Raw genomic sequence first — 22,425 nt, 5'->3', positions numbered from 1 at the left:
CCATCCATCCATCCATCCATCCATCCATCCATCCATCCATCTGTCATTGAGCACCTGCTGGTCCAGACCCTCTTTCAAGAGGTAGGGATCTGGCAGAGAATAAACCCACATCTATCCTGATGCAGAGAGGCAGAAAATTAAGCATTCCCAAATAAAGAGGTCAGGGAGATGGCTCAGTAGAATAAGCGCTTGCCTGGCAAGTGCAAGGGTCCGAGTTCAATCCCCGGTTCTGCCAAAAAACCAAATCAAAACAAAAACCAAACAAGCAAGTCAGAATTTGGGGTTCAGGGGTCAGGGAAATGGCTCAGTGGAATAAGTGCTTCCCTGGCAAGCACAAGGGCCTGAGTTCAATTCCCGGTTCCGCCAAAAAAAAAAAAAAAAAAAGAATTTGGGGTTCCAGGTATGGGGAGTGGACCTTGTATAGGGTCCTCTTGGTCTGTCTTTTCATGAGGTGACTTCTGAGCCACATCTGAAGGAAATCTATGAAGATGTGGAAAGGAGCCTGCAGGTATGTGGAAGAACAGGGAGAATGGTCTGGGGGGCATCTGGGTCTCATGGGGACAAAGGCATAGTAAGATGTGTGTGTGTGTGTGTGTGTGTGTGTGTGTGTGTGTGTGTTTGCTTGCATGCACCTGTAGATACTGGGGATGGAGCCAGAAACTTCACACTGAGCTACATGCCCAGCTCCATTCCCCTTTCTGAAAATTTTGAGATAGGGTCTTGCTCAGTTGCTAATTGGCCTAAGCTGGGTCTGAACTTGTTACCCTTCTGCCTCAGCCTCCCAAATGCTAGGATTTATCCGAAGTTGGATCTGGGAGTTTTGTTTTGTTTCCTAGTGCTGGGGATTGGACCAAAGCCCTACTGTATGCTAGGCAAGCACTCTACTACTGAGCTACACTCTGAGCCTCTTGAGAAGATTTTTTTTTTTTTTTTGCAGAGCCAGGGATTGAACTCAGACCCTTTCGCTTGCCAGGGAAGCACTTATTCTACTGAACCATCTCCCCAGCCCCTTCAGAAGATTTTGAGCAGAGTGTGTAATCCAACTTAGGTTTCTTCAGCCTCAGCACAAACTGAGGGACTGACTGACCACTGCTCCTGCAGGGGCCCAGCCATGGCTGCCCTCAGGAGATTCCCTAGTCTCTGAAGGAAGGCAGGACAAGACAGACTACCTCAGGACTCCTGGTTTGGCTGCCCTCTGACTCAGCCCTCAGAACTTCACCCATCACCCCTGACCCTGTGGCTGCCTAGGGCCCCCCTGGGGAGGAGAAGGGTGGGGTGGTCGCCAGGCTGTCGGGCTGGCAGGGCAGGGGGGCAGTGTTTCTGGGAATTGTGTGTGGGAAGCACATTGTTAGAACAAGCCTCCAGCAGGCCGACACTGGCCTCTGGGGATGCCTCCTGGCTTCCCTAGTGCTGTCTCTGAGGGAGGGAGCTGGGCTTGAGCCAGGCTGTGGGCTGGCCGGGGACTTTCCAAGAGACACTGCCCTGAGCCAGTGCTCTTCCCATTCTGCAGTCTGTGAGGCTGAGGTCCGGAGAGCTAGGAGCAACACCAGGGAAGCCAGCAGAAGCAGGGTCAGCTTGCTGCCCTGCCCACACATAGCAGGCAATGCTTGCCGCATCTAAGTTTATGGCCACTGCCTGAATGACCTCTGAGAGAGGCCTGGAAGGAGTTGGTTAGGGTCACAGCTCCACAGAGCCCTGTGGTGCACACTTTCAGCTCCCACAGTGACTGAGAGGGCCTGATGGACTAAGGCCGCCCCCTCCTGTGACAGGAAGGTAGGGGCTCCAGGGCTCCAGGGTGCTCCCCACAGCATGGTGATGGGAAATGGGGGTCTGTGTGAGCTTCGTAGCAGAAGCCTTCCCACCAACACCCTGCCTCAGCTAGAGGGGAAGCACAGATGCTAGTTTCTGGGGTCATGGCCAGCTTTGGGGGTGGGTGGGGGATACAAATAGAAAAATAAATGGCCTCAGCTTCCGCTGTTTCCTGGACTGAGGATGGAGGAGGGGAGGGCTGTAGGCCAAAGGTGCAGCTGGCCCAGTGGGGTGGGTCCTGGGGGTATCTCCCAGATCCTGTGAGGGCCTTAGTAGGCTCCTCAGACCTTTAAGCTAGGACTTCTCCTTCCAGAGCCCGAAGACAGGGCTGTGTTGGTCACTGAGGGCTACTGAGAGCAGATTCTGATTACAAATTCTCTTGTAAAAAGGCACCTAGTACAGGAAAGACCCTACAGGAGGAAACTAAACCCCTAAGGAAAGTTGGGGCTCAGCTCCAGGAAAGGGGCATAGGAATGGGGCTTCTGCTAGGGTTCTTGGTAGGGTGAACCACAGAGGGGTCCCAGCCTGGGCATCCTGGGACCAGAGGTCGCCCCTGGTGGCAGCCAGGCAGAATGTGAGTGAAGTGCTTTTGGGAGTCCTGGCCCTCAGCTCCATGTCAGGCTATTGTTCTCCCAGTCTTCAGGGACTAGGGGGTGTGGAGAAGTCTGAGGGCACCCTCCTTCCCATTGCATAGGGCTCCAGTAGCGTCTGGGGGATGGACAGTGCCCTGTTGCCATGAACACCCAAGGGAGGCTCCACTGGTTTTCATATTGTCATTTGTGGTATAGCACTTGGGCATAGGAGGGTTGCAGGCCCCAGCAGTTGTCTGGGAAAGCTCTGTAGGGGAGGAACTTGAAGGGTCCAGGTCCAGGGTGGGGACCGAGATGGGGTGACTGCTCTGAGTGAGGTCCTAAAGGTCAGGAACTCATGTGGGGCCTGGGAGTGAATGTTTCTGAGACTGACTGAAAGTGTTGGAGCTGGATGGTGCCATTGCCCCACAAGCAAGTGCCCCTCAGCACTGACCATATTCTCACTCTGGTGGCTCTGTGATCACTACTGGACAGTGTGGTCCCGCTGGGAACCCACAGGACTTCCCTAAGGCTGGCAGCCAGGTTTAAACTGGTCTGCGGCTCATTCCCGCCATCTACAGGCTGCACTGGGGCCAGTCAGTCTCAGCCCGTCCACTGCCTCCTCCTGTACTACCCCTGCCAGGCCAGTCCACTCCCTGCATCCTGTTGGCTTAGCTTGCTCCTGCTATGGGTCGGGCTACCATGCCACTGCCCACAGCCGCAGGCTGGGCCCACCACGGATGACACCCTGATGCAGGGAGCCTGCCAGCCTCCTTGTCTTCATTCCTAGGGAGCCACAGTAGCCTTGTCTGCTCTTGTCTACAGCCTCTGGGCTTCAGTGGAGCCCAGTGAGACATGGCAGACTCCTTACAAACTGCTTCTTCGTTTTTTTTTTTTTGTTGTTGTTGTTTTTTTCAGAATCGGAGATTGAACTCAGGCCCTTGCGCTTGCCAAGGAAGCACTTATTGTACTGAGCCATCTCCCCAAACTAACTCTTGTGGTCCTCTGAGGGCCCCAGAAGGTGGGGGCCACCTCACATCTTATATAGGAGGAAAATGGACCCAGGGCAGATCGTCTTGGAGTTCCTGTTTAGCTTTGGAAAGCAGTGTCCACCAGGACAAGCAGTGCTCTTAGCTGGTGGCACCCGCTGAACTCTGCCTCAGGGCACAGAGTACTCTGGGTTGCAACGATTGACAAAGAAACCAGTCATATCAACATACATATGAAAGTGTTCTTGAAAATTTGTGATTAGGGCTGGGGAGATAGCTCAGTGGAATAAGAGCTTGTCTGGCAAGTTCAGGGTCCTGAGTTCAATCCCTGGTACCGCAAAAAAAAAAAAGTGTTCTTGAAAATTTGTGATGGATTGACGGTTTTTGTTTTTTTGAGACAGGATCTTGCTATGTAGTCCAGGGTGGTCTCAAATTCAGTATGTAGCCTCAAACTCACAGTGATCCTCTTGCCTCAGCCTCTTGACTGCTGGGATCTCAGGGATGCATCATCAGACCTGTTCTAAAATTTGTGATTTAGAAGTCAAGCCCTGCTTTATTTTATTTTATTTTTTTTTATTTATTAGAGAGAGAGAGAGAGAGAGAGAGAGAGAGAGGTGTGTGTGTGTGGCCAGCTCAGCCCACCAGGGGGCGGGGCTGGGGGATTGAACTGCGGTCCCTGATGCCTTGCCAAGCTTGTTCCAAATAGGTGCTTTAGACCACTGAGCCATCTCTCCAGCCCCGTTAAAAATGGAATAAGGAATTTTTTTTTTTTTTTTTTTTGTGTGTGTGTTTTGCTCCTTGAATGCCTTCAGGGCACTTTTGCATGGCTGGGGTGTTGTGGGGATCGAACTACAGCAAACTGAGGCTGCCAGCATTGTGGAAGCAGCCACTTAAAGAACTGAGCTAGGGCTGGGCCCCCGAGCCCTGCTTTACTATTCACTGAAAGGCAACATGTGTTGCTTGGGTGGAGTGATCACTGTACTTGTCAGCAGAAGGGTACATGTGGGACTGAGTGGTGCTCAGAGTCAGCCCAAGACCCTGATGACCACATGTGGTGCATGGGTTTGTTTGTAAGTGAAGATGAACACGTTTCTGTGGGTAGTGTGGGAAGATGATGTCACCAGTTTCCTTCACATCAGAATAAGGCCCTGTCCTGCACGTCTCTCCCATTTCTCCCAGGCTTGTCTCTGCTGTGAGGAGCTTCTCTCCATCCCCATAGCTTAGTGGAGGTCATGGGGTAGAGACACACTCCAGGCCACTCTGCCACCTCCTACCATGGAATACCCTCTGCCCTGGAATGCTACTCCTAGCTTTTCTGAGCCTTCTGCCTTGGCCTTAGTGTACTGTGTCTGGCCTATAGCTCACACCTCTGATCTACACAGAGGACAAGATCCTAGAACCCTACCTTGGTGGGGGACTCCCCTGTAGGACTCACTACACAAGGTCCCTCACAAAGTCTTCTTACTATAACGAGTCATCTGGAGGAAAGTGGACACACCCTAGAGTGATAATGTTAAGTGAAGTAAATCAGACATGAGAACTTAAATATTGCCTGGCTTCTCTTATATGAAAAAGTCAATATGTAAAAAAAGTGCAAAAGAAAAAAGATAATGGGAAGAGAAAGAAAGTTGGTATAATCCAGCATGGACAGTGTATATAATAGTGTATCTTGATTTAGTATAATTGTCTTACGTTTTTGATTTTTTTTTTTTTTTTGCCAATTAGTCTGGCTGTTAATATGCATGTATAGCAATTAACTTTATAAAGACTTATAAAAATGAATCTTACTCTGGCAGAAAAAAAGGGGTGGAAAGAAAGGGACAAAAGAATTTGGATGTGTTTGGTATGTGTGCCAATTCCTTACAATGAATGTAATCAGTATTTACTGGAAACATGTACTAATAAAAATTACAGAAAACAAAGTATAGCATCAAAACTGAAGAAAAGGGGCCAGGGAGATGGCTCAGTGGAAGAAGCACTTGCCTGGAAAGCGCAAGGGCCTGAGTTCAATCCCCGGTTTCACACACACAAAAAAAGCCCCAAACTGAAGAACAGTCTCCTTCCTGGGTCAACTTGTCCGGGAAGAATCAAGGTGGACCCTCAGACTGCATTTCCTCTCCTGTAAACTCTGTGCTTATCCCTCCGTGGGGAAATCAGATGGGTCTCTAAAGGTGACCTGCTCAGGGTATGTGCCCACCCTACTTCCCAGCCAAGAATCCACAAACTCCTCTAGCAGAAAGGCAGTGGTTCCAGGAGACCTACCCTACCTCTCCCTCTCCAATATGCACCTTGGTGTTATATGGGCACACACCTGCCCGCCCAGTTTTGAGCTAATTCTGCCTCACTTAGCAGAGGGGCGTTTCTGTGGCCAGCCTCTGCCAGCACTGCAGGACCCCCAGTTCAGGTGGTCTTTGAATGAACTTAACCCTGAGAAGTCTGCCCAGGGCTGGCTGGGCAGCTTTCATGGATCTGACCTTGCGGTTGGCTGCAAGACAGCCAAGAAACCTTTCTAGCCTGGAGCTGCAGAGCACATAATCTGGGATCTTTTCACAAGGGTAGCCCCACAATGGGTTCTGCAGGACTCACGTCAGCTCCTCGGTGTGGTCAGTCATCATTCGTCAAGGGTGTGGTTCAAGGGTGCATGGCTTCAGCCTCCCTTGGTGCCCCTGGTGGACCTGACCCTTACAGCCTGTGCTCACGCGCAGCACAGGCTTCCGGCCCCAAGGACTCGCTTCATTGCGCTGGACCTAGCTCACAGGCAAGGGGAGAACTGACAGGTGTGGAAGCTGCTGAGCGCTGTGTTCTTTCATTATGGGTCTACTGCCTTGGAAAAGTTTCGTTACTTATTGGTTCCTGGGAAACTCAATATATTTCATTAATGACACTGTTAGCCCAGGCCATTTAGACATCCCATCTGCCCTCTGACCTGGGATCTTTGCCCGCATTTCAGAAATGGAGGGCACAGTTCAGATACAGCGCTTTGGCCACTACCATTCCCCAGAACTGCGCGGCCTCGGGCGCACCCCAGCATCTGCATCCCAAGGGAAGCCGCTCACGCCTTCCCCGGCCTGGGCGTCCGCAGTGTGGTCCTTCCAGGGCTCGCTCGCAGTAGTGCTGCCACCTGTCTGCCTGTGCCTAGTCTGTGTCGCGCGTTAGCTCTGGACTGAGCGCCGCGCGGGCCGCGAGCCCCGCAGGCCGCCGGCCCTTCAGGGGCTGCTCGTCGGCCGAGGCCGGCCCCCTCCGCCCTGTCTGGTCCCCCCACCACTCCAAGAACCAGGTTTCTCTAATAAATTGTTTCCCTCGCTGCTTGTACAGATCAGAAGGGCCGAAAGGCAGGGCTGAAGGAGTGGAAGCCGCGGGTCCGGCTCTGGGTGTCGCTAGATGCCAGGGCGGGCCGCGCGACGGGGCAGAGTTCACACCACACCGGTCCCCGCTCCCTGGGTCGGAGCACCGAGCCTCGCGCCCTCCACCTCCTTCTGGGCGGCGGTCCGGCGGGTCGAGACTACACTTCCCAGGCGGCCGTGCGCGCCGCGGAGCCTTCTGGGAGTTGTGGTCCGCGGGGCGGGGACTGCGTCCCAGGATACAGCGCGGGGCCGCAGGGCGGGGGTTTGGACCCAGGGTCTCGGCAGCTGCGGTGGCAGGGCAGCTGGGGTCGGCCGGGGCCGCCGGCAGAGGGGGCGCGGGCGCTACTCCAGAGGTGACGATGGGCAAGGAAGAGGAGATCGCGCGAATCGCCCGGAGGTTGGACAAGATGGTGACCAGGAAGAGCGCGGTGAGGGGCGCGGGCCGCCAGGACCCTGGGACCCCCGCCCTGACGACACCTGGTTGAGCCCGCAGCGGGCAGGACAAGATCCCGCCCCGGCTGAGACCCCCGCCCGGGCCCTGCCCTCCACTTGTCCCCGGGACTGCCGCTCTGGACTGAACGCCGTGCGGGCTACGAGACCCGCAGGCAGCCGCCTGCCCGCCCGCCCCGCAGGGGCCCCTTGGTCGGCCGAGGCGGGCCCCCTTTCGCCCTGTCTGGTCTCCCCCTCCCCGCAAGAACCAGGTTTCTCTAATAAATTGTTTCCCTCCCTTAGCCAGAAGCCAGTCGGTGTGGGCAGATGGTAGAGAGGCTGGGAAGAGCCTGTGGGCTTTGGGAGGCCCCCGAGGAGGTCTGGCTCGCCCCTGCTGCTTGGCCTCTTGCCGCCCGGCGCTGAGCCTCAAGAGGTGCTGTGTCAAGCCGCCCAGGTCTAGCCCGGCTTCTGACACTGACAACCCTTGCAGCCTTTCGGGAAGCATCCTCAGTAGATGGTGCCAGTGTCCTGCCTGTTGTGGGTGGGGAGGGACTGGAGAGGTAGTGAAGGAGCTTCTTAACGTGACTTGTCCTTCCGGGAGGTGGTTCCTGGGAGAGCCCTGTCGGTGAAGGTGAGGAGAGGAGCTGAGTCATTTGCTCCTGAGGCCTGCGCAGCTTTCCAGGGCTGTGCGTACTGTGGGGTGCAGGGGTGGCAGTTTTCAATGTGCAGAGGTGAATGTGGACTAGTGTTGGATGGAGTTCCTGGCCAGGGCCTGCACTGGGCGAGGAGCAGGCTCTCATACGTTCATGTGTGCCCGCAATGATCCCTCCATGGCTGCACTCACCCCTGGCACCATGGACGGCAGAGTCAGGGTGGCAGTGACCTGCTAGTCAGAAAAGGAAGTGTTTCCTGGAAGGTGACAACCCTAAACTACAAATGTGTGAGATGGGTGGGGGTCGAGGAAAATGGATGAGGTGGGGGGAAATGGATGGGTCGGTAGCATGCGGAGGAGCCCAGGAGGAAGGAACACACTGTAAATTGGGGATGGAAGCCTGCAGAGGCCCAGGAGGCCTGCAGCACCTGAGAGGCTTTCTGAGGAGGTGGGGCATGTTCGGGGGTTTTCATGCATGTGGTGGTAAGTCCACTCCAGAAGCGGTGTCACCCAGTGCTCAGGGTCTGCTGCTGTCCAGAATGCCATTAGCTCTGAGGATCACCTGTCTTCTCAGTTCACGTTATGCCTGGTCCGTAGCGCAGGGTGCAGGACCTGCTGAGGGTGTGGAGGATCTGCAGCCTGAGCAGAGAAGCCACCCAAATTGTGTGTGTGTTGGAGGGGGGGGGGAGTGGGCTGTTCCCAACTCACAGTCTCAGCTGCAGGACATCTGAGTGGAGTGGGGCGTTGTCTGCCCCCTTGTGGCGAGAGGAGACATTAACATGAACACGCTAGGATCAAATGATAGGGTCTGTGGAAGGCAGCAGAGCAGGGCAGAGGGGGTGCTGCATGAGCCCATCCAGATCTATGTAGGAAAAGGTGTTCAAACAAAGTTTTGGGGAATGTGAAACTTGTCAGTGTGCTGGAAGGGGTAATGGGGCAGAGCGGCTTAAGGGGCAAGGGTTTTGGGGTTGTCACTTGGTGCTTCTGAGAATATTGAAGAATCTGCCTGCTATGGAGGGATGGCCTGTCTGCATAGCCTCTGAGGACTTCAAGGAATGAAGATCTTGGACAAGGTAGAGGAAAGAGAGCAGGGAGGTCTATTGAAGCACCCAGAGGAGTGGTGGCCAGCAGTGGACCTTGGTGCTGGCTGTGGCCGTGACCTGAGTGGAGGTACCCTAAGGTGATCCCACCCCCATTGACAGAACTCCAGGGAGCAGTTGTGCTGCACACAGGGGCATGGATGGGATGGGGCCAGTGGGCCTGGGCTATCCCTCCACTCAAGTATAGTGGGGAGGGATGTGGCATTTCTGCTCTTCTGATTTAGTGACCTGGAGTAGTTTGAGGTCAGGAAAGTTGCTGATATGGACTTAATTTGGGAAGCCATGTAAATTGTAGGATCAAGATGGCAGACTTGATTTCTTTTTCATTCCTGCCTAGGTTGGGGGCTGAGGGAACCCTGCTATGGTACCAGAGTAAGTGTGCAGAGCCCTAAGTATTTTAGGTAGAGACATTGTGGTTTCTTTCTGATGTCCAAATTGTTACAGCCTTTTGTCCCTCTAGTGGGCAGTACGAGGTAGGGTAGTCCGTTAAGATCTAAAGTCCTTTATGAAGGTCCCTTCTCCTTCCAGGAGGGAGCCATGGACCTGCTGCGGGAGCTGAAGGCCATGCCTATCACGCTGCACCTGCTTCAGGTAGGCCCTGCCTGCCCCAGTGTGGGACAGCTCTGGGGACAGCAGCACCAAGGGCATCAGGCAGGGATTCTGTGGCTCTCCCTGACAGGGGCTTGATTATTACAAACACCCATTCTGAGGAGAGGGTTTTTCCTTTTTCTGGTACTTGATGAGTATGGGCAAGGATTCCTGAGATCTCATCCTGGCCTGGGTTCCAAGTGGGATGGCTTTACTTGTCCTGGGCCAGTTCCTAGCCCCTACCCTGTGGGTCTGGCCCCTGGGGTGGGTCCCTACCACTTCCCAATACAGGCTGCTTGCTTTACAGTCTACCCGTGTTGGGATGTCTGTCAACGCCCTGCGGAAGCAGAGCTCGGATGAGGAGGTCATTGCACTGGCCAAGTCTCTCATCAAGTCCTGGAAGAAGCTTCTGGGTGCGGGTCAGGCCCTGAAGGCTCAGTGGTAGGGTGGTGGGCCCCCAAAAAGTGTGGAACCTTTGCTGGTTGGCATAGCATATGGTGCTGTTCATATGACCCAGAGCCTGGCCTCCTTGGAGTGAAAGAAGTGCTCAACTTGGGGCTAGAAGTGGATGGATGGGTGTTCATCAGCAAGAGCTGGGAGAGGTGGTTGGGGAGGCATGACTGATCGGGCAAGAACATGTGCTAGAGAAAGTTCCACATAGAACAGGGAGAAAAAGTGTTGAGGCCCGGAGTTGGGCTGCAGTAGCAAGGACATCAGAAGCCCTAGGGAAAGTGGCTGAATGGTGGGAGTCACACAGAGAGGGGCAGAACGGCAAGGCCAGTATGTGCAGGAAAGGCATGGAGCTAAGAGAGAGGGAGGAGCTAGAGCTACTACACCGGGAAGGGCTGGATTGGGCAGAGGTGCCCCCTTCTCCCCGCTTCTGGGGACAGGGCAGCTGGGTTGCAGATACATGGTTAGGATGGGAAAGCAAGTTCACATCTGGACTCTGGAAAGGTCCCAGCCTCTCCTAGTCTTTGTCCATACCCTTGGGGATAGCCACAGGACCTGCCTCTATTTCCAGTGGTTTGACCATTGGGATGCTAGTGTCACATGCATGTCCTGGTTCCCTGTGAAGGCCTGGGCAGGCTCCATCCAAGGCTGAGTTTAGGAGAATCTTTATAGGGTACATGCTTGGTCTCTGGTTGGGAGTAAGGGCAAGACCTGCTTGGTTGGGGGTTTGAGGCTCAGGCTCTTACGGGTTTGTTAGGGGAAGAGGGACTCATTGGCAGGAGGGCCTGGTGGCCTGGCACCTTGCACATCTGGTGGGGCTGGGAGCAGGGGTGAAGGGATGGTGGTCTAGCTGAAGCTAGGCCTTGGTGGTAGTCTACCTCCTGCTGTCCTGCCCTCACCAATCTGTCCTTCTGTTTTCTGACAATGACAGATGTTTCTGATGGTAAAACCAGGGATCGAGGGAGGGATACAACTCTACCCACATCATCCACAAAGAATGCCTCAGAGGCCATGGATCCCAGGTAGCACAACTAAAGGAGGGACACATTCTCCTCTATTGTCCTTCATTTCCTCCACTGATGTCCATGTTCCTGGACACTTCCCTAAGGGAGGGGCTTTTCCCAGAGGGCCACTCACTCATAGTTGAGATCTCCTGCCCCAACCATCTGAGATAGGTGGCCATGTCTGTCCTCTTGTCAAGGAGACCCCTGCCGTCTTCCTCAGCAGAACACAGCAGCAGGTCTTTAGCTGGCTTAAGGAAACCCTCTGCCTGCTTCTCCTGGCCTTGTCCTGAATCTGGTTCTCACTGGCCTGCTGTGCCTGTCTCCATCAGCCTGATGTCACTCAAGGATGAGAACCTTCCCATAAAGTCCAGCCTAGAACCAAAGGCAGTGCCTGGCTCCCTGTCCTGCCCTGCATGCACATGTGACCGCCACTGCCCCAGGAAGCATTCAGGGCCTTATTGCTATGCAGACCAGGGTGTTCTGGTGACAGGCTGTGGTGGAGAGGCCGCTTTGTTCTTGAGAAAACTGTGTAGCAGTGGCTGGGCCCAGGCCAGGCCAGGCCGAGCTCCAGACTCCTGGTGTGGGTGTGGAGTGTGGCCTCATCTATACACTGCGTGGTGGGTGTGCTCCTGGAAGCTGCCTGCTTCCGCTGATGCCTACGCAGCCATGAGGGAGCCCACCCTGTTCATTTGGGGAGTGAGCCCTGACCCACTGGGGACCCAATGGCCCATTTTCCCCTCTGGCTATCTGGGCAGACCTCAGGGGCACACTGGGCTTGAATGAAGATGAGCAAAGTCACCAGCTTGCTGGAATCTGTTAGGGTAGAGCAAATGGGCTGTGGTGGCAGGGAAGGCGCTCTGACACCTGCTTTTCTGGGGACTAGCATCTTGTTGGGGTGTGTGTGGCCTTGCATCTGAGCTCAGTGTGCCCTGTCTCTCTTCAGCCGTAAGAGGCTGGAGCTGACCAGGGTGCCATCCACCCCAAGGATCACCACATTTCCTCCGGTGCCCATTACTTGTGATGCTGTACGCAACAAGTGCCGTGAGATGCTAACCACTGCCCTGAAAACAGACCGTGAGTGCCCAGGAGCCCTGACCCCAACATGCCCTGCTGTACAGCACAGCCTGCCACTACAGAGGTCTTCCTGCCCAGCCTGTGGTCCTGCCCTGGGAACAGGCAGCGGCTCTTTGGGGGTTGTTAGAGCAGCTGGACCCTGGGTAGCGCCTCCTGGGGATGTGAGGTCCCTTATAGCCATCAAGGTACTTTACAGGCAGAAGGGTAGCAGGCAGAGAAGCTGGTGGATGGTTAGTGAGGGCTTCCTCTTACAGACGACCACGTGGCAGTCGGCGCAGACTATGAGCGTCTGTCGGCTCAAATCGAGGAGTATATCCTTTGTGCAGGGCTTGTGGGGCCAAGGCCTCAGTCGGAGTCTGTAGGTAACTGGGCCTGGCTCCCTCTGGGGGCTGCTAGAGACAACTACTGAACTGCCAGTACCTTCTCTGGGCCATATCCTGCCTTTTCCTAGGGTGTATATAGTGTGTGAGGGGGCTGTCTTGTCCTAGCAAGGACCTCCCTGGATGGGCCAAGGGCCAGTTCTGCCTGCTGTGAGAGCTAGGCCTCAGCCAGGAATGGGCGTGGGAAAGTTAGGTGCTGTAGCCTCCAGCTCTGCACAAGGCCTGGATTGAGGATCAATCCCTGCATGGCTGGGCAGAATGTTCCCCACACAGCCCCCTGAAACATGGGTGCAGCTCACTGGCCTCAGATGGGTCCTTAAACACCTGCACGCATCTTCCGGGATGTGGGAAACACAGACATGAAGTACAAGAATCGTGTGAGAAGCCGCATCTCCAACCTGAAGGACGCCAAGAACCCGGAGCTTCGGAGGAATGTGCTGTGCGGTGCCATAACACCCCAGCAGATTGCAGTGATGACATCGGAGGTGAGCACCTCAGGAGGGATTGGGGGACGCTTCTGTCAAGCTGTACACTAAGTACTTGGCCCCTACCCCAGGAGATGGCAAGTGATGAGCTGAAGGAGATCCGTAAGGCCATGACCAAGGAAGCCATCCGGGAGCACCAGATGGCCCGCACAGGTGGTACACAGACAGACTTGTTCACCTGTGGCAAGTGCAGAAAGAAGAACTGCACCTATACACAGGCAAGTTGTCCTGGGCCCATATCTTTAGGGTACCTGCAGCCCTTTTCCCACCTGTCTGGCCAGGAACCACCCTTATACCAGCAAAAATGGTGCCAGAGCAGGTGTCTCAAGTGTTGGTTTTTCTGAGTGTAAAGGTATTATCCTCCTCACTCAGGACCCCAAACTCTACATAATCAGCATCTAGGGGGTGGACCCATATGTTCTGGGGTGCTAAAGCTGGGGGCTTGATCCTGCCCAGCACAAATGAGGTGCAATGTAGGCAGGAGGGTGGTGTGTGCTACCCAACAACGGCCACCAGCCCTTCTGTGGAAGTGGATGCTAAGGTGCTCAGGGAAGATGGTGTGGACTGTAAGGGATGATGGGGGCTTGGGAGGAGTGGCCCCCTAAGTACTTGGCCCCCTACCCCAGGAGATGGCAAGTGATGAGCTGAAGGAGATCCGTAAGGCCATGACCAAGGAAGCCATCCGGGAGCACCAGATGGCCCGCACAGGTGGTACACAGACGGACTTGTTCACCTGTGCACAAGTGAACAGGTTGAGGTAGTAGCTGTGTCTGATGAAGCTTCTCCAGTGAGGTGGTGGAAACTGCTGTCTCCCTCTGTGGTTTGTGGGGGACCGGAGTCTGTATGGGGCTGAGTGAGCACCCAGTGTCTGCCAGAACTGGCCCTGGTCCTTCTGGAAAGGAGGCACAGCTGTCATCGTCTCCCTGCTGTCCCCTTTCCACGGGGCCTCAAATGTTGGGGTCCTTTCAACCTTGACTTCCAGCTCTGCATAGACCCTTCAGGTCCATACAAGGGTCTACGTTGTGGTGGTTCACCTGTCCCATAGGGTCAACACTGGCTCAGGGCAGCCTGAGATCAGGTCATGCACTGAGGTTCAGGAGCTAGCAATGCCAGGCTGCCTAGGCTAGGGGGTAGCTCTCTACAGCAGGTGTGCCACCACCCACCCACAGGTGCAGACCCGTAGCTCTGATGAACCCATGACCACCTTTGTTGTCTGCAATGAGTGTGGAAACCGCTGGAAGGTAGGTGGGTGGGCTCGGGCTGGCTGACTCCTGCCAGCCCATTCTTTGGAGGCTTGCCTCTGGGGCATCCTGTGTCGTGCACCAGGGCTAGCCATCCCAGTTATCCTGGGAGTCTGGAGGGTAGTGACTCAACCCTGGGGGGCTGCCCTGCCTCTGCCCGGGCAGTCAAGTGGGGCCTCAGCTGGATGTCTTTCTGCCTTCCTGCAGTTCTGCTAAGCCTTCATGCAGATGTGCTACAGTCCCAGGCCATGGTCTCCCACATTCCTGGTGGACACAGCTTCTCTGGAGACCCTCAGAAGGTGGCATGCTTGCTCCAGCTTGCCTGCTTGGCATGCACTGTTCTGCCTTTTGCCCCTCATTATTAAATGTTTTGTTTTGCCATTTTGCCATCCTTGGACCTTACTCCTGGTGTGCTGAACACAGCTGGGCCTCGTCCTGTGTCTGGTCCATCCTCTGTGCCACGAACACTCCTCCTTGGGGTCAGGCAGTGCTTGGGTTAGCCCTGGAGGACCAGCTCTGGAGGCAAGAGTTTGGCCCGCACTGAGATCACCTGTGCAGTGACTAGGGTGCTGGGGTGTGCACATATCTGGGCAAAGCCCAACCAAACTGGCTGTGTTGGCAAGTGGGGAGGGCCTTGCACAGATGAGACAAGCAAGGGTCCTCGAGGGGCCTCAGGGCACTCTGCCCAGCACCTACCAGCACTCCTCAGGTGCAGCTAGGCCAGCTCTTGGCCCCTCCGTGGGGATGGGTTGCCCCATTCGCCTCTGCTCAGGGAGTGGGGGTCCCTGGTCCCTGTGACCAGCTTCAGGCCACTTGAGGTCCCAGAAGTACAGGGGAATGTGTGGTACTTGTCTCATGGTGCCTGTGAGATGAAGATGGCGTTGTGCCCAGCTCCAGGGGACTCTGGGGAAGGCCATCTCCTCAGTGCCTGTACAGGCTGTCCTCCCCATCTCCTTCCAAGAACTTTGACACCTAAAGCAGCACTTCTTTTTTTTGAGACAGGGCTCACTATGTAGTTCAGACTGGCCTTTAACTCACATGTAGTATAGGCTGGCGTTGGACTTCAGTGATCCTCCTGCCTCAGCCTCCTGAGGGCTGGGTTTACAGATATGTGTTACCATGACTGACTCTGTGGTACCACTTATGGTCACATCTCAACTCTTACGAAGGCTGGCCCATCTCAGACCTTAGAAGGCTGAGGCCAGGTTATAGAGCTCATTAGGCAGGCTGAGTAGTCACCCACTCGGCCACAGTTGTGTAGGGCTCAGGTGGAACCCAAGGTGGGGACAGAGACTGCGATGATTCCTCTTCTCTAATAACCCCAAAGTGGGAATAAACACAGCGGCTCCCACTCAAAAACATCTTCAAAGATAAGACATTTGTTTTTAAGGAGCAGAGAAAGAATTTTTCTCTCCCCCTGCCTTTTTTGGATAAAACACAGTAAGGATATGTTCTCAGGTTAATGTTCATGAACATATAAAATATAATCAGGTCTTGTCCCTTGAGCCTCATTTTGAGGTTCCACGTCTGGTTCTGAGGTGCAGATAGCTCAAGCAGAAGTATGTCCTGCTATGAAGCAGATGGTGTAGAGGCTCTCTTCTCCCCTAGAGGAATGTTCTGGGTACACAGCTGCCCGAAGGGGGCCTCACTGAGGCTGTGAGCCTAATGTACACCCTAGGGCTGTTAGGAGCACTAGGCTGGCAGCCTCACTTCCACCCCACCTTGTAGCTGGAACTCCTGTTGGACCAGGGAAGACAGGGCCAAAGGGTGTGGTATTTCCCGCTGGAACTGGGTCTGGTTCCAGGGTTTACGACCCCTATCCAGCCAGGTGGAGCCATGGTGTGAACCTGGACTCTGCCTATGAGCAGTGGCTTAGGCCTCAGAGGACTGTGGGGGCTGTGGGAGTAGGAGGGCACGGTACGTGGGGGAGCTGAGGAAGCGAGGGTAGGAGTCCCGGTGCATAAGGGTGTAGATCTGCAGCTGCGCATCATCAAATGTGTGTGCTGATGGCTCCTGCATCTTCCTGTTAATGCCCTCCCGCACTCGGGAGTCCAGGCTCACCTGTGGGATGGGATGCTGAGGTCAGGAAATGCCCTCCCCTAAGCCAGCACTCCCCATCCCAGCAGCCAGCACACCTCCTTGGGGGAGAGGATGGACACATAGTCCTCGTAGATGAGTCGCGCCTTCTCATCCACCACGTGCTGGTTGGCTTCAGTCTTCAGCTCCTCACAGGCCAGCCAGAAGAGCATGTTCTCCTCACTGTACTCTGTGCGCAGGAATGCTCGGAACACGCTGCGGCCCGCAGGGCTGTGCATCAGCTTGTCGAAGGACTGCGCCCAGCTCTGTACCTCTTCAGGGCTTGGTGGGGCACTGCCAGCATTGGGACACAGGTGTCACATCTGGTTCTGCCCCACTCCCCAATATATGTGCACAGAGGCCAGACTCACCAAGCTGCACAACTGGAGAGGGGCTGCAGCTTGCTCTCACGGGAGGCCTGCCATGTACGTCGCCGCTCTTGATTCCTGGCAACAAAGGAAGGTAGGATGCCCTGGGCACCCAGGCACCTGGGCACCATCAGGGCCCCATGTGGGACATGACAGATAGGCAAGCATGACACATGGGGGCTTGGAACACACGTCAGTCTGCTACAGGCGGGGTAGCCCCTGGAGCTGGCCTTTTCATATGTCTCCCACTGAATCTGCTTGTCTAGGTTGCTGTCCTGACAAAAGTAGATTGGCCACAGCCACAGCACTCTTCCTCCTGTTTCTGGGACTTTGCAGACTCTTGGCATCCTTCTCCTTCCCTGGTCTATTGTGTAAGACCCTGTTCCTCAGCCTGTAATTGGTTTTCAGCTCCCCCTTTTTATCTTTTACTTATTGTTACAGGGTCTTGCTATGCAGCTTAGACTTGTAGTGATCCTCCTGTCTCAGCCTCCCCAGCACTGGGATTCCAGGTGTGCACCACCATGCTTGGTTTCAGTGGCCAGCTCAGCACCCCTGGGATTTTGGGGTGGCATGGCATGTGGTACCAGGGATTGAACCTGGGTCCTTGCACTTGCCATGCAGGTGCTTAGACCACTGAGCTATCTTCCCAGCCCCTTCATCCCTTTCTTAAAGAGGCCACTAACAGACCCATAGTGTAGGGCCAGTATCCACAACATGACTTGCTGGCTGATGCGGAGAGCGAGCCTGTACTATACCTGTCTAATCCTAGATCCTAAGCCCATGCTCTAAGAGAACCTTCTTCCCTGTCAGGGCTGGATCCAAGTCCATGTCCACCTGACCAATCCATCAGAAAAAGTTTAAACAGAACTGTCTGTACTACACCCTGTTCCTTTTTTGGGGGGCAACAAAACCCTTGCTCTACATCCTGCTGCTTTCAATACCTGTGTCTTGCCAGAGATCTGGCCTCAGCTGCATACTGTTTAGCAGAGCCCTTGGGGTCCTCAAGCCTGGGTAGGACCAGGCCTTTCTGTTAAGACCTCGCCAGCTTCCTCATGCTCCTAGGAAATCCTAGAAACCACATGCTTAGAAGCCCCAGTCCTGTCTCTTGCAGATGCCCAGACACAGTGCCTTTGTGCCCCAGGGCCATATGCTCCCTCGTTTGGGTCTCTACTCCAAGTTGTCCTCCACTGCACAGTCTGCAGTTTGGACTGGCTTGTTGTACTACAGTTCTTTCAGCATTCCTGGACAGGTCAGTACTGAGCTGGCAGGGGCAGTCTTCCCACAGATGATATCTTAGAAGCCACCAGAAGGCCCCAGGTGCAGGGCCTTGGGTCTGCCCCCCACACCACGCGAGCTGTGTTCCCAGGCTCACATACCAGGAGCAGCTGCAACAGCAGCACCAGCACAAGCAGCAGGGGTTGCGGCTGGGGGCCGCCCGGGGGGCCACATCATGGCTGGACATTGAGGGGGGCCTGTCCGCCTCTTCTGGCCCTGTGTGCTGGGGAAGATGGGGCTGCCTCAGCCTCCAGGCCAGAGCCCACTGGACACACAGGGCTGCTGCAGCCCCGTGGGCATGACCCTTCAGTCCCCAGGTATCTGGATCTCTCAGCAACTCTTCCCAGCTTGCCCACCCCATCATCCAGGAAGAAGGGTGGAGGAAGTGGCATACCTGCTTCTCAGCCTCATTTGGGGTGGGCATGGGTGGGTGGAAGGGGCTGCCCAGGTTCCGTGGTACCAGCTCCAGGACCCTTACCACAGCTTGGGGGTCTGGGGAGAGGAGCCAAAGTTTTAACTGAGCATTTGACTGGACCTTCTCAGAGGGGTCCTGGGAGGATAGCTCTACCTCTGATCCCTGCCCCTACCTCTCAGCCTGCTCCTGAATTAATGGGCTCTTTGCCTGCAACCCCAGTGCCGGGTCAGGAGCGAGTGTGCTGCAGCAGCTCTTGCCCCTCACTCCAGGCTAGGCCCCAAAGGAGGCCCCCAGAAGTTGTCCTGGGACGCCCCCATTTACTCAGTGCCAGGGAAGCCGGAAGCCTGGGTTCCTCTTTCTTGGTTTCCTGTGCCCGGCCCCTCCCAAGGAGCTGGGGCTGTCACTCTCCCCCACGCTCAGCAGGGGTGTAGGCCAGGCCAACAGCAAGTACTAGACTGGGGCAGGACTTCCTGAGGGTGCAGGGAGTGGGGTGTGCACTGGCGAGGAGGGGTCTGTGCCAAAGAACAAGGTATTCGTGGTCCTCAGGTGCTCTACACCTGTCATACAAAGCCTGACTTCTCTCCTTTCATGCTCAAGACTTCAGGCTGGAGAAACCCATAGGCCTTCCAGCCAGGGAAAAGGGGAGCATGGGGGGCCCAGCAGGGGGATGTACAGGTAGTTCATCTTTCCCAAACAGTGTTTGGGCCATACCTTGACAGTGAGTTTCTCAGGGAGCAAACACATCACCCACTAAGCCCAGAAATCCCAAGCGCATTGGAACAAGGTGACTATTCAGTGCCAGCGGCAGTTTTGAATGCCCCTTAACCTCTGTCCATGTGAGGCTCTCACTGTAGTCCTCCATTCTCCTCAGTGGCAGAGGGCTTGAGAATTGGTCCCTTCTCATTTACTTTTCATCTTCCTGCTGTCCCTCCCCCTGCTCTTTGCCTTCCAGTTGGCCTCTGAAAACTGAGGGTTAGAGGGGATGACGCTGAGATCTGCACGTGGGGCAGCCGAGGGCCACAGTCCATCACCACCTGCCCTCTTCCTCTAAGATTATGGGTCCCTGTAAGTATCTGGGGACACAGAAGTAGCTGGAGCTGGGCTTTCTTTTGGGGGGTCAAATTTCTAGGGAAAGGAAGGGGCGTGGCAACCTGAGGTCGGGTGATACAGCCTGTCCTCCTCCTCCACACCCCCACCTCCATCTCCAACCGATTCTGCACTGGAGACAGAGATGGCGTGGGGTTCTGTGAGGTGCCCAGTTGGTAACAAGATGGGAAGCATTCCCTTCCTTCCAGCTGTAGGCCCTGGACCTTGCTCATTGCACCTTCTCAGGGTAGAGAGGCCACCGGTGTCCCCAGGATGGCCTGTGCTGCCTCCATTCGGAAGGCACAGGGTCTGAATCAGACCCTCGATGTAGGCTCCTCCCATTCCCCAGCCCGGCCTGCTTTGGTCCTCAGGCTGGAAGGCCAGACAGGCAGCAAGTCTGATCTCTGGGGACTGAGGCTCCCTGGGGAGTGGCTGCTGTTTTGCTCCACAGAAGGAAAAAGAACGTCCTGGAGTCTGCCCAGTCCAAAAAAAGAAGTTAAAAATGTGACAATCCCAGAAAAAAAATGTCATAAACTTTGGGAGGGGTGTCGACAGAGGTGCTCCATTCCCATTGCTACCCTACCCATACCTTTCCTACTGCAACCCCGGTGGGCCTCTTCCTAGACAGGCCAGGACCCCAGTCCTGCTGGTTCGCACCTGAGATAGCAGGGCAGCCGCCCCACCTTTCTCGGGTATCTGCTGATGGGGTTATCTGGAGGGTCCTGTTTCGACTGCAGGACCTCTTCCTCCAGCTTCTCAAGCTCCCACCCCTCCCTTAGGGAACTCGCCTCAGCGGCGCCCCACTCACCAGCGACCCAAAGGCGGGGCGGGGGCGGGAGGGCCGGGTTCAGGCTGGGCCCCACCCTGGCTGCCGAAGGGGTGTGTTCTGCAGCAGCAGGGGCTCAGATCAGAGGGCAGGAGGTACTCCTGCGGCGCGCAGGAGGAAGGCTGGGGTCCTGGGGTGCAGCGCCTCCCCCGCAACTTGTAAGGCCCAGTGGGTACCAGACCCTACAGAGTGAGGTGGGGCGGGGGCGGTAGGGGTGTCCCTCCTGGCTCCTCCCCACTAGGCTCTGGGGGTAGGAGATGCGGAAACCAGGCTTCTTCCGGCCCCCACCTTTGAGCAATCACTTCCCCAGGATTTGAGCTGCAGAAAAAGGGGAACCCTGCTGCGCGTCCCCTCCTCCATGCAGGGAGGGCGGGCTCGGGTCCTACTACGGCTCAGGTCCACGTGGGCCCGTGGCCGCAGTCCCGGGAACGGAGCCCCAAGTCGCCTCCGAAGCTCCTGCCCGCTCGGCCGCTCCCCTCCCGCAGTCTGGCGCTGCGCGCGCACTCACCCTCGCGCTCCCGTTCAGCAGCCTCCGCCCGCGCGTTCCGAGGTCCGGCCCGCCACCGAGTAGGGGGCGCGGGCTCAGTGCGCAGGCGCCTCCGCGACACTTCCCCAAAGCAAGGGGCTGGGACTTCCTCAGGTCGGGAGGCCGCATTCAGCCCCACCCCGCCCCAAGCTGCCCCGCCCCGCCTCTCCCCGCTCTGCCCCGTGCTGCCCAGCGCCCTGAGCACTATCCCGGGTGGCCCGCAGGATGAGGCACTCGGAGGGTGGCACAGGTTTAGCCCCACCTCTGCTCAGCAGGCTTCTAGCCTTTTTGTCACTCAATAGCCGACCCCAGGCGCCACTTGTTCTGTTGGGCAAGAAGAGGTCCCTGCCAAGGAGTGATTTTTGATCCTTGCCTTTTCTGAGCCTCGACAGTAAAATGGAGCCCAGAGCCTACAGGCCTGCTGTGGGGTCTACCGAGAAGGGAAGGAGGGCGCTGTAGTGCAGGTGCTTGCAGCCAGTCATGCCCAATGTGCGTGCGTGTGTGCGTGCGTGCGTGTCTCTGTGTGTGTGTGTGTGTGTGTGTGTGTGTGGACACTGACTCATTCTCTGGCCTTCAAACTGCCGAAGGTGGCCTGATATTTAAAGACCCTCTGTCCCTTTGGCATACTTTCTTGTCCCTTCTGGCTGGGTTGTGCCTGATGTCGGTTGTTAGTTATCCAGTGGGCTTAGGCCTAGTGTCCAGGGGCCTTGAGTCTGTTCCGGATCTGGTCGGGGGAGGCTGCCAGAACGGTGTGGCTTCCACTCTCTTAGCACGCCTGAAGGCCGGCAGACTCAGGTGTTGCAGAGCTCACAAAATGCCTTCCAACTGCACAAGCCATGTGTGCACACGTTGAACAGAATTCAAGCAAAGTGAGATTTCACCCAAGGAGTATCCTGTGCCACCCCTGGTGCAGAATTGTCTCAGGCCATTGTATTTGTGGCCTTTAAGGGTACTGGGCTTTGTTTTCAGCCCCCAGCCTCATGTACAGATATGGAGTACTGACTGCATGGGGCACTGCCCTGCCCTGACACCCTCGAATAGCTCTGTGATCCCCATTTTAAGGATGAAGAAATGTAGTGCCAGAGAAGTGATGAAATAAATGTCATTTTACTAAGCAGATAGAATTCTTGCAGGCACTCAGTAAATGCCAAGAGACAAAATCCTAGGGTCCAGGTGGTAGGGAGCATGTCAGAAGCCCAGGAGACCCTCATCAGTGGGAGTGGTTGCTAGTCATGAACAAAGTGATCGCTCCCCTTCCTTTTCTGCCCCTGCCAAGACCCCCATCTTTCTGGCCCCCTATCCTATCTCTCTTCTAGAGACTCTGCTTCCCCTGCGAGCTATTGCTGACTTGTGATCTCAGTGCAGTCTGGGCTTGAGTCATGGCCAGGGCAGCAACAGCCAGCAAAGAATAAAGAGTCAAATACAGGAGGATCGGGGCTGGCTGAGGTGGCAGAGGTTCTAGAGGACTGGGGGATGGCCACCAGTGGATGTATTGCTTTCTTTTTTTGTGTGTGTATCTTGGTATGATTTTATTCAAATTTCTTATGCAAAATGTTTATTTACTTTGAGGATTCTAATTTTTTTTTGTTTTCAAAGTTTTATTGATAAACATATAGCAATGAGACAGTTTCAAATCAAATCGAAAGTACAGTTTCAAGAAATAATACACTAGGGGCTGGAGAGATGGCTCAGTGGTCAAAAGCACCTACTTGAAACAAGCTTGGCAAAGCACAGGGACC

At 55.4% G+C, this 22,425-nt stretch overlaps 2 protein-coding genes across 8 annotated transcripts; one reads left to right on the top strand and one right to left on the bottom strand.

Annotated features, from left to right (window-relative positions):
* Positions 1 to 6,949: 6,949 nt before the first annotated feature.
* Tcea2 (transcription elongation factor A2) lies at positions 6,950 to 14,495 on the top strand. Of its 3 annotated transcripts, none has more exons than XM_023704331.1 (10): positions 6,950 to 7,139; positions 9,421 to 9,483; positions 9,788 to 9,893; positions 10,862 to 10,952; positions 11,920 to 12,008; positions 12,263 to 12,319; positions 12,719 to 12,873; positions 12,945 to 13,091; positions 14,043 to 14,114; positions 14,322 to 14,495. In XM_023704331.1, the coding sequence occupies exons 1-10, from the start codon at positions 7,071 to 7,073 to the stop codon at positions 14,328 to 14,330; spliced, it is 858 nt and encodes a 285-aa protein (XP_023560099.1). In that variant the 5' UTR covers positions 6,950 to 7,070; the 3' UTR covers positions 14,331 to 14,495. The 3 variants fall into 3 exon arrangements, with proteins under 3 accessions (XP_023560099.1, XP_004644239.1, XP_023560100.1); XM_004644182.2 differs by having other exon boundaries at positions 11,878 to 12,008; XM_023704332.1 differs by having other exon boundaries at positions 6,950 to 7,771; positions 11,878 to 12,008.
* A 997-nt stretch (positions 14,496 to 15,492) lies between these two features.
* Rgs19 (regulator of G protein signaling 19) lies at positions 15,493 to 20,747 on the bottom strand. Of its 5 annotated transcripts, none has more exons than XM_023704359.1 (6): positions 20,669 to 20,747; positions 18,228 to 18,325; positions 17,935 to 18,056; positions 16,562 to 16,636; positions 16,250 to 16,484; positions 15,493 to 16,175 (listed from the first exon to the last, which is right to left on the bottom strand). In XM_023704359.1, the coding sequence occupies exons 2-6, from the start codon at positions 18,255 to 18,257 to the stop codon at positions 15,987 to 15,989; spliced, it is 651 nt and encodes a 216-aa protein (XP_023560127.1). In that variant the 5' UTR covers positions 18,258 to 18,325; positions 20,669 to 20,747; the 3' UTR covers positions 15,493 to 15,986. The 5 variants fall into 5 exon arrangements, with proteins under 5 accessions (XP_023560127.1, XP_023560126.1, XP_023560129.1 ...); XM_023704358.1 differs by lacking the exon at positions 20,669 to 20,747 and adding an exon at positions 19,417 to 20,117; XM_023704361.1 differs by lacking the exon at positions 20,669 to 20,747 and adding an exon at positions 19,992 to 20,047.
* Positions 20,748 to 22,425: the final 1,678 nt, after the last annotated feature.

The sequence above is a fragment of the Octodon degus genome, unplaced genomic scaffold (assembly GCF_000260255.1).
Source record: "Octodon degus isolate 3935 unplaced genomic scaffold, OctDeg1.0 scaffold00194, whole genome shotgun sequence".
NCBI lineage: Eukaryota > Metazoa > Chordata > Mammalia > Rodentia > Octodontidae > Octodon > Octodon degus.
The sequence above is the reverse complement of the archived record's forward strand: the minus strand, read 5'-3'. Positions and strand labels throughout refer to the sequence as shown.

Bases quoted from the DNA above. Each gene is read 5' to 3' on its own strand.
- Rgs19 (XM_023704358.1), bottom strand. From the start codon at position 19,567: ATGAGCAAGGTCCAGGGCCTACAGCTGGAAGGAAGGGAATGCTTCCCA. The intron at 18,326-19,416 runs GTATCACCCGAC...TCCTCTCCCCAG, and splicing joins GTGGAGGAGGAGGACAGGCT to ACCCCCAAGCTGTGGTAAGG. The intron at 16,176-16,249 runs GTGTGCTGGCTG...CCCATCCCACAG, and splicing joins CCATCCTCTCCCCCAAGGAG to GTGAGCCTGGACTCCCGAGT.
- Tcea2 (XM_004644182.2), top strand. From the start codon at position 7,071: ATGGGCAAGGAAGAGGAGATCGCGCGAATCGCCCGGAGGTTGGACAAG. The intron at 12,320-12,718 runs ATATCCTTTGTG...AAACACCTGCAC, and splicing joins GTCGGCTCAAATCGAGGAGT to GCATCTTCCGGGATGTGGGA. The intron at 12,874-12,944 runs GTGAGCACCTCA...CCCCTACCCCAG, and splicing joins TTGCAGTGATGACATCGGAG to GAGATGGCAAGTGATGAGCT.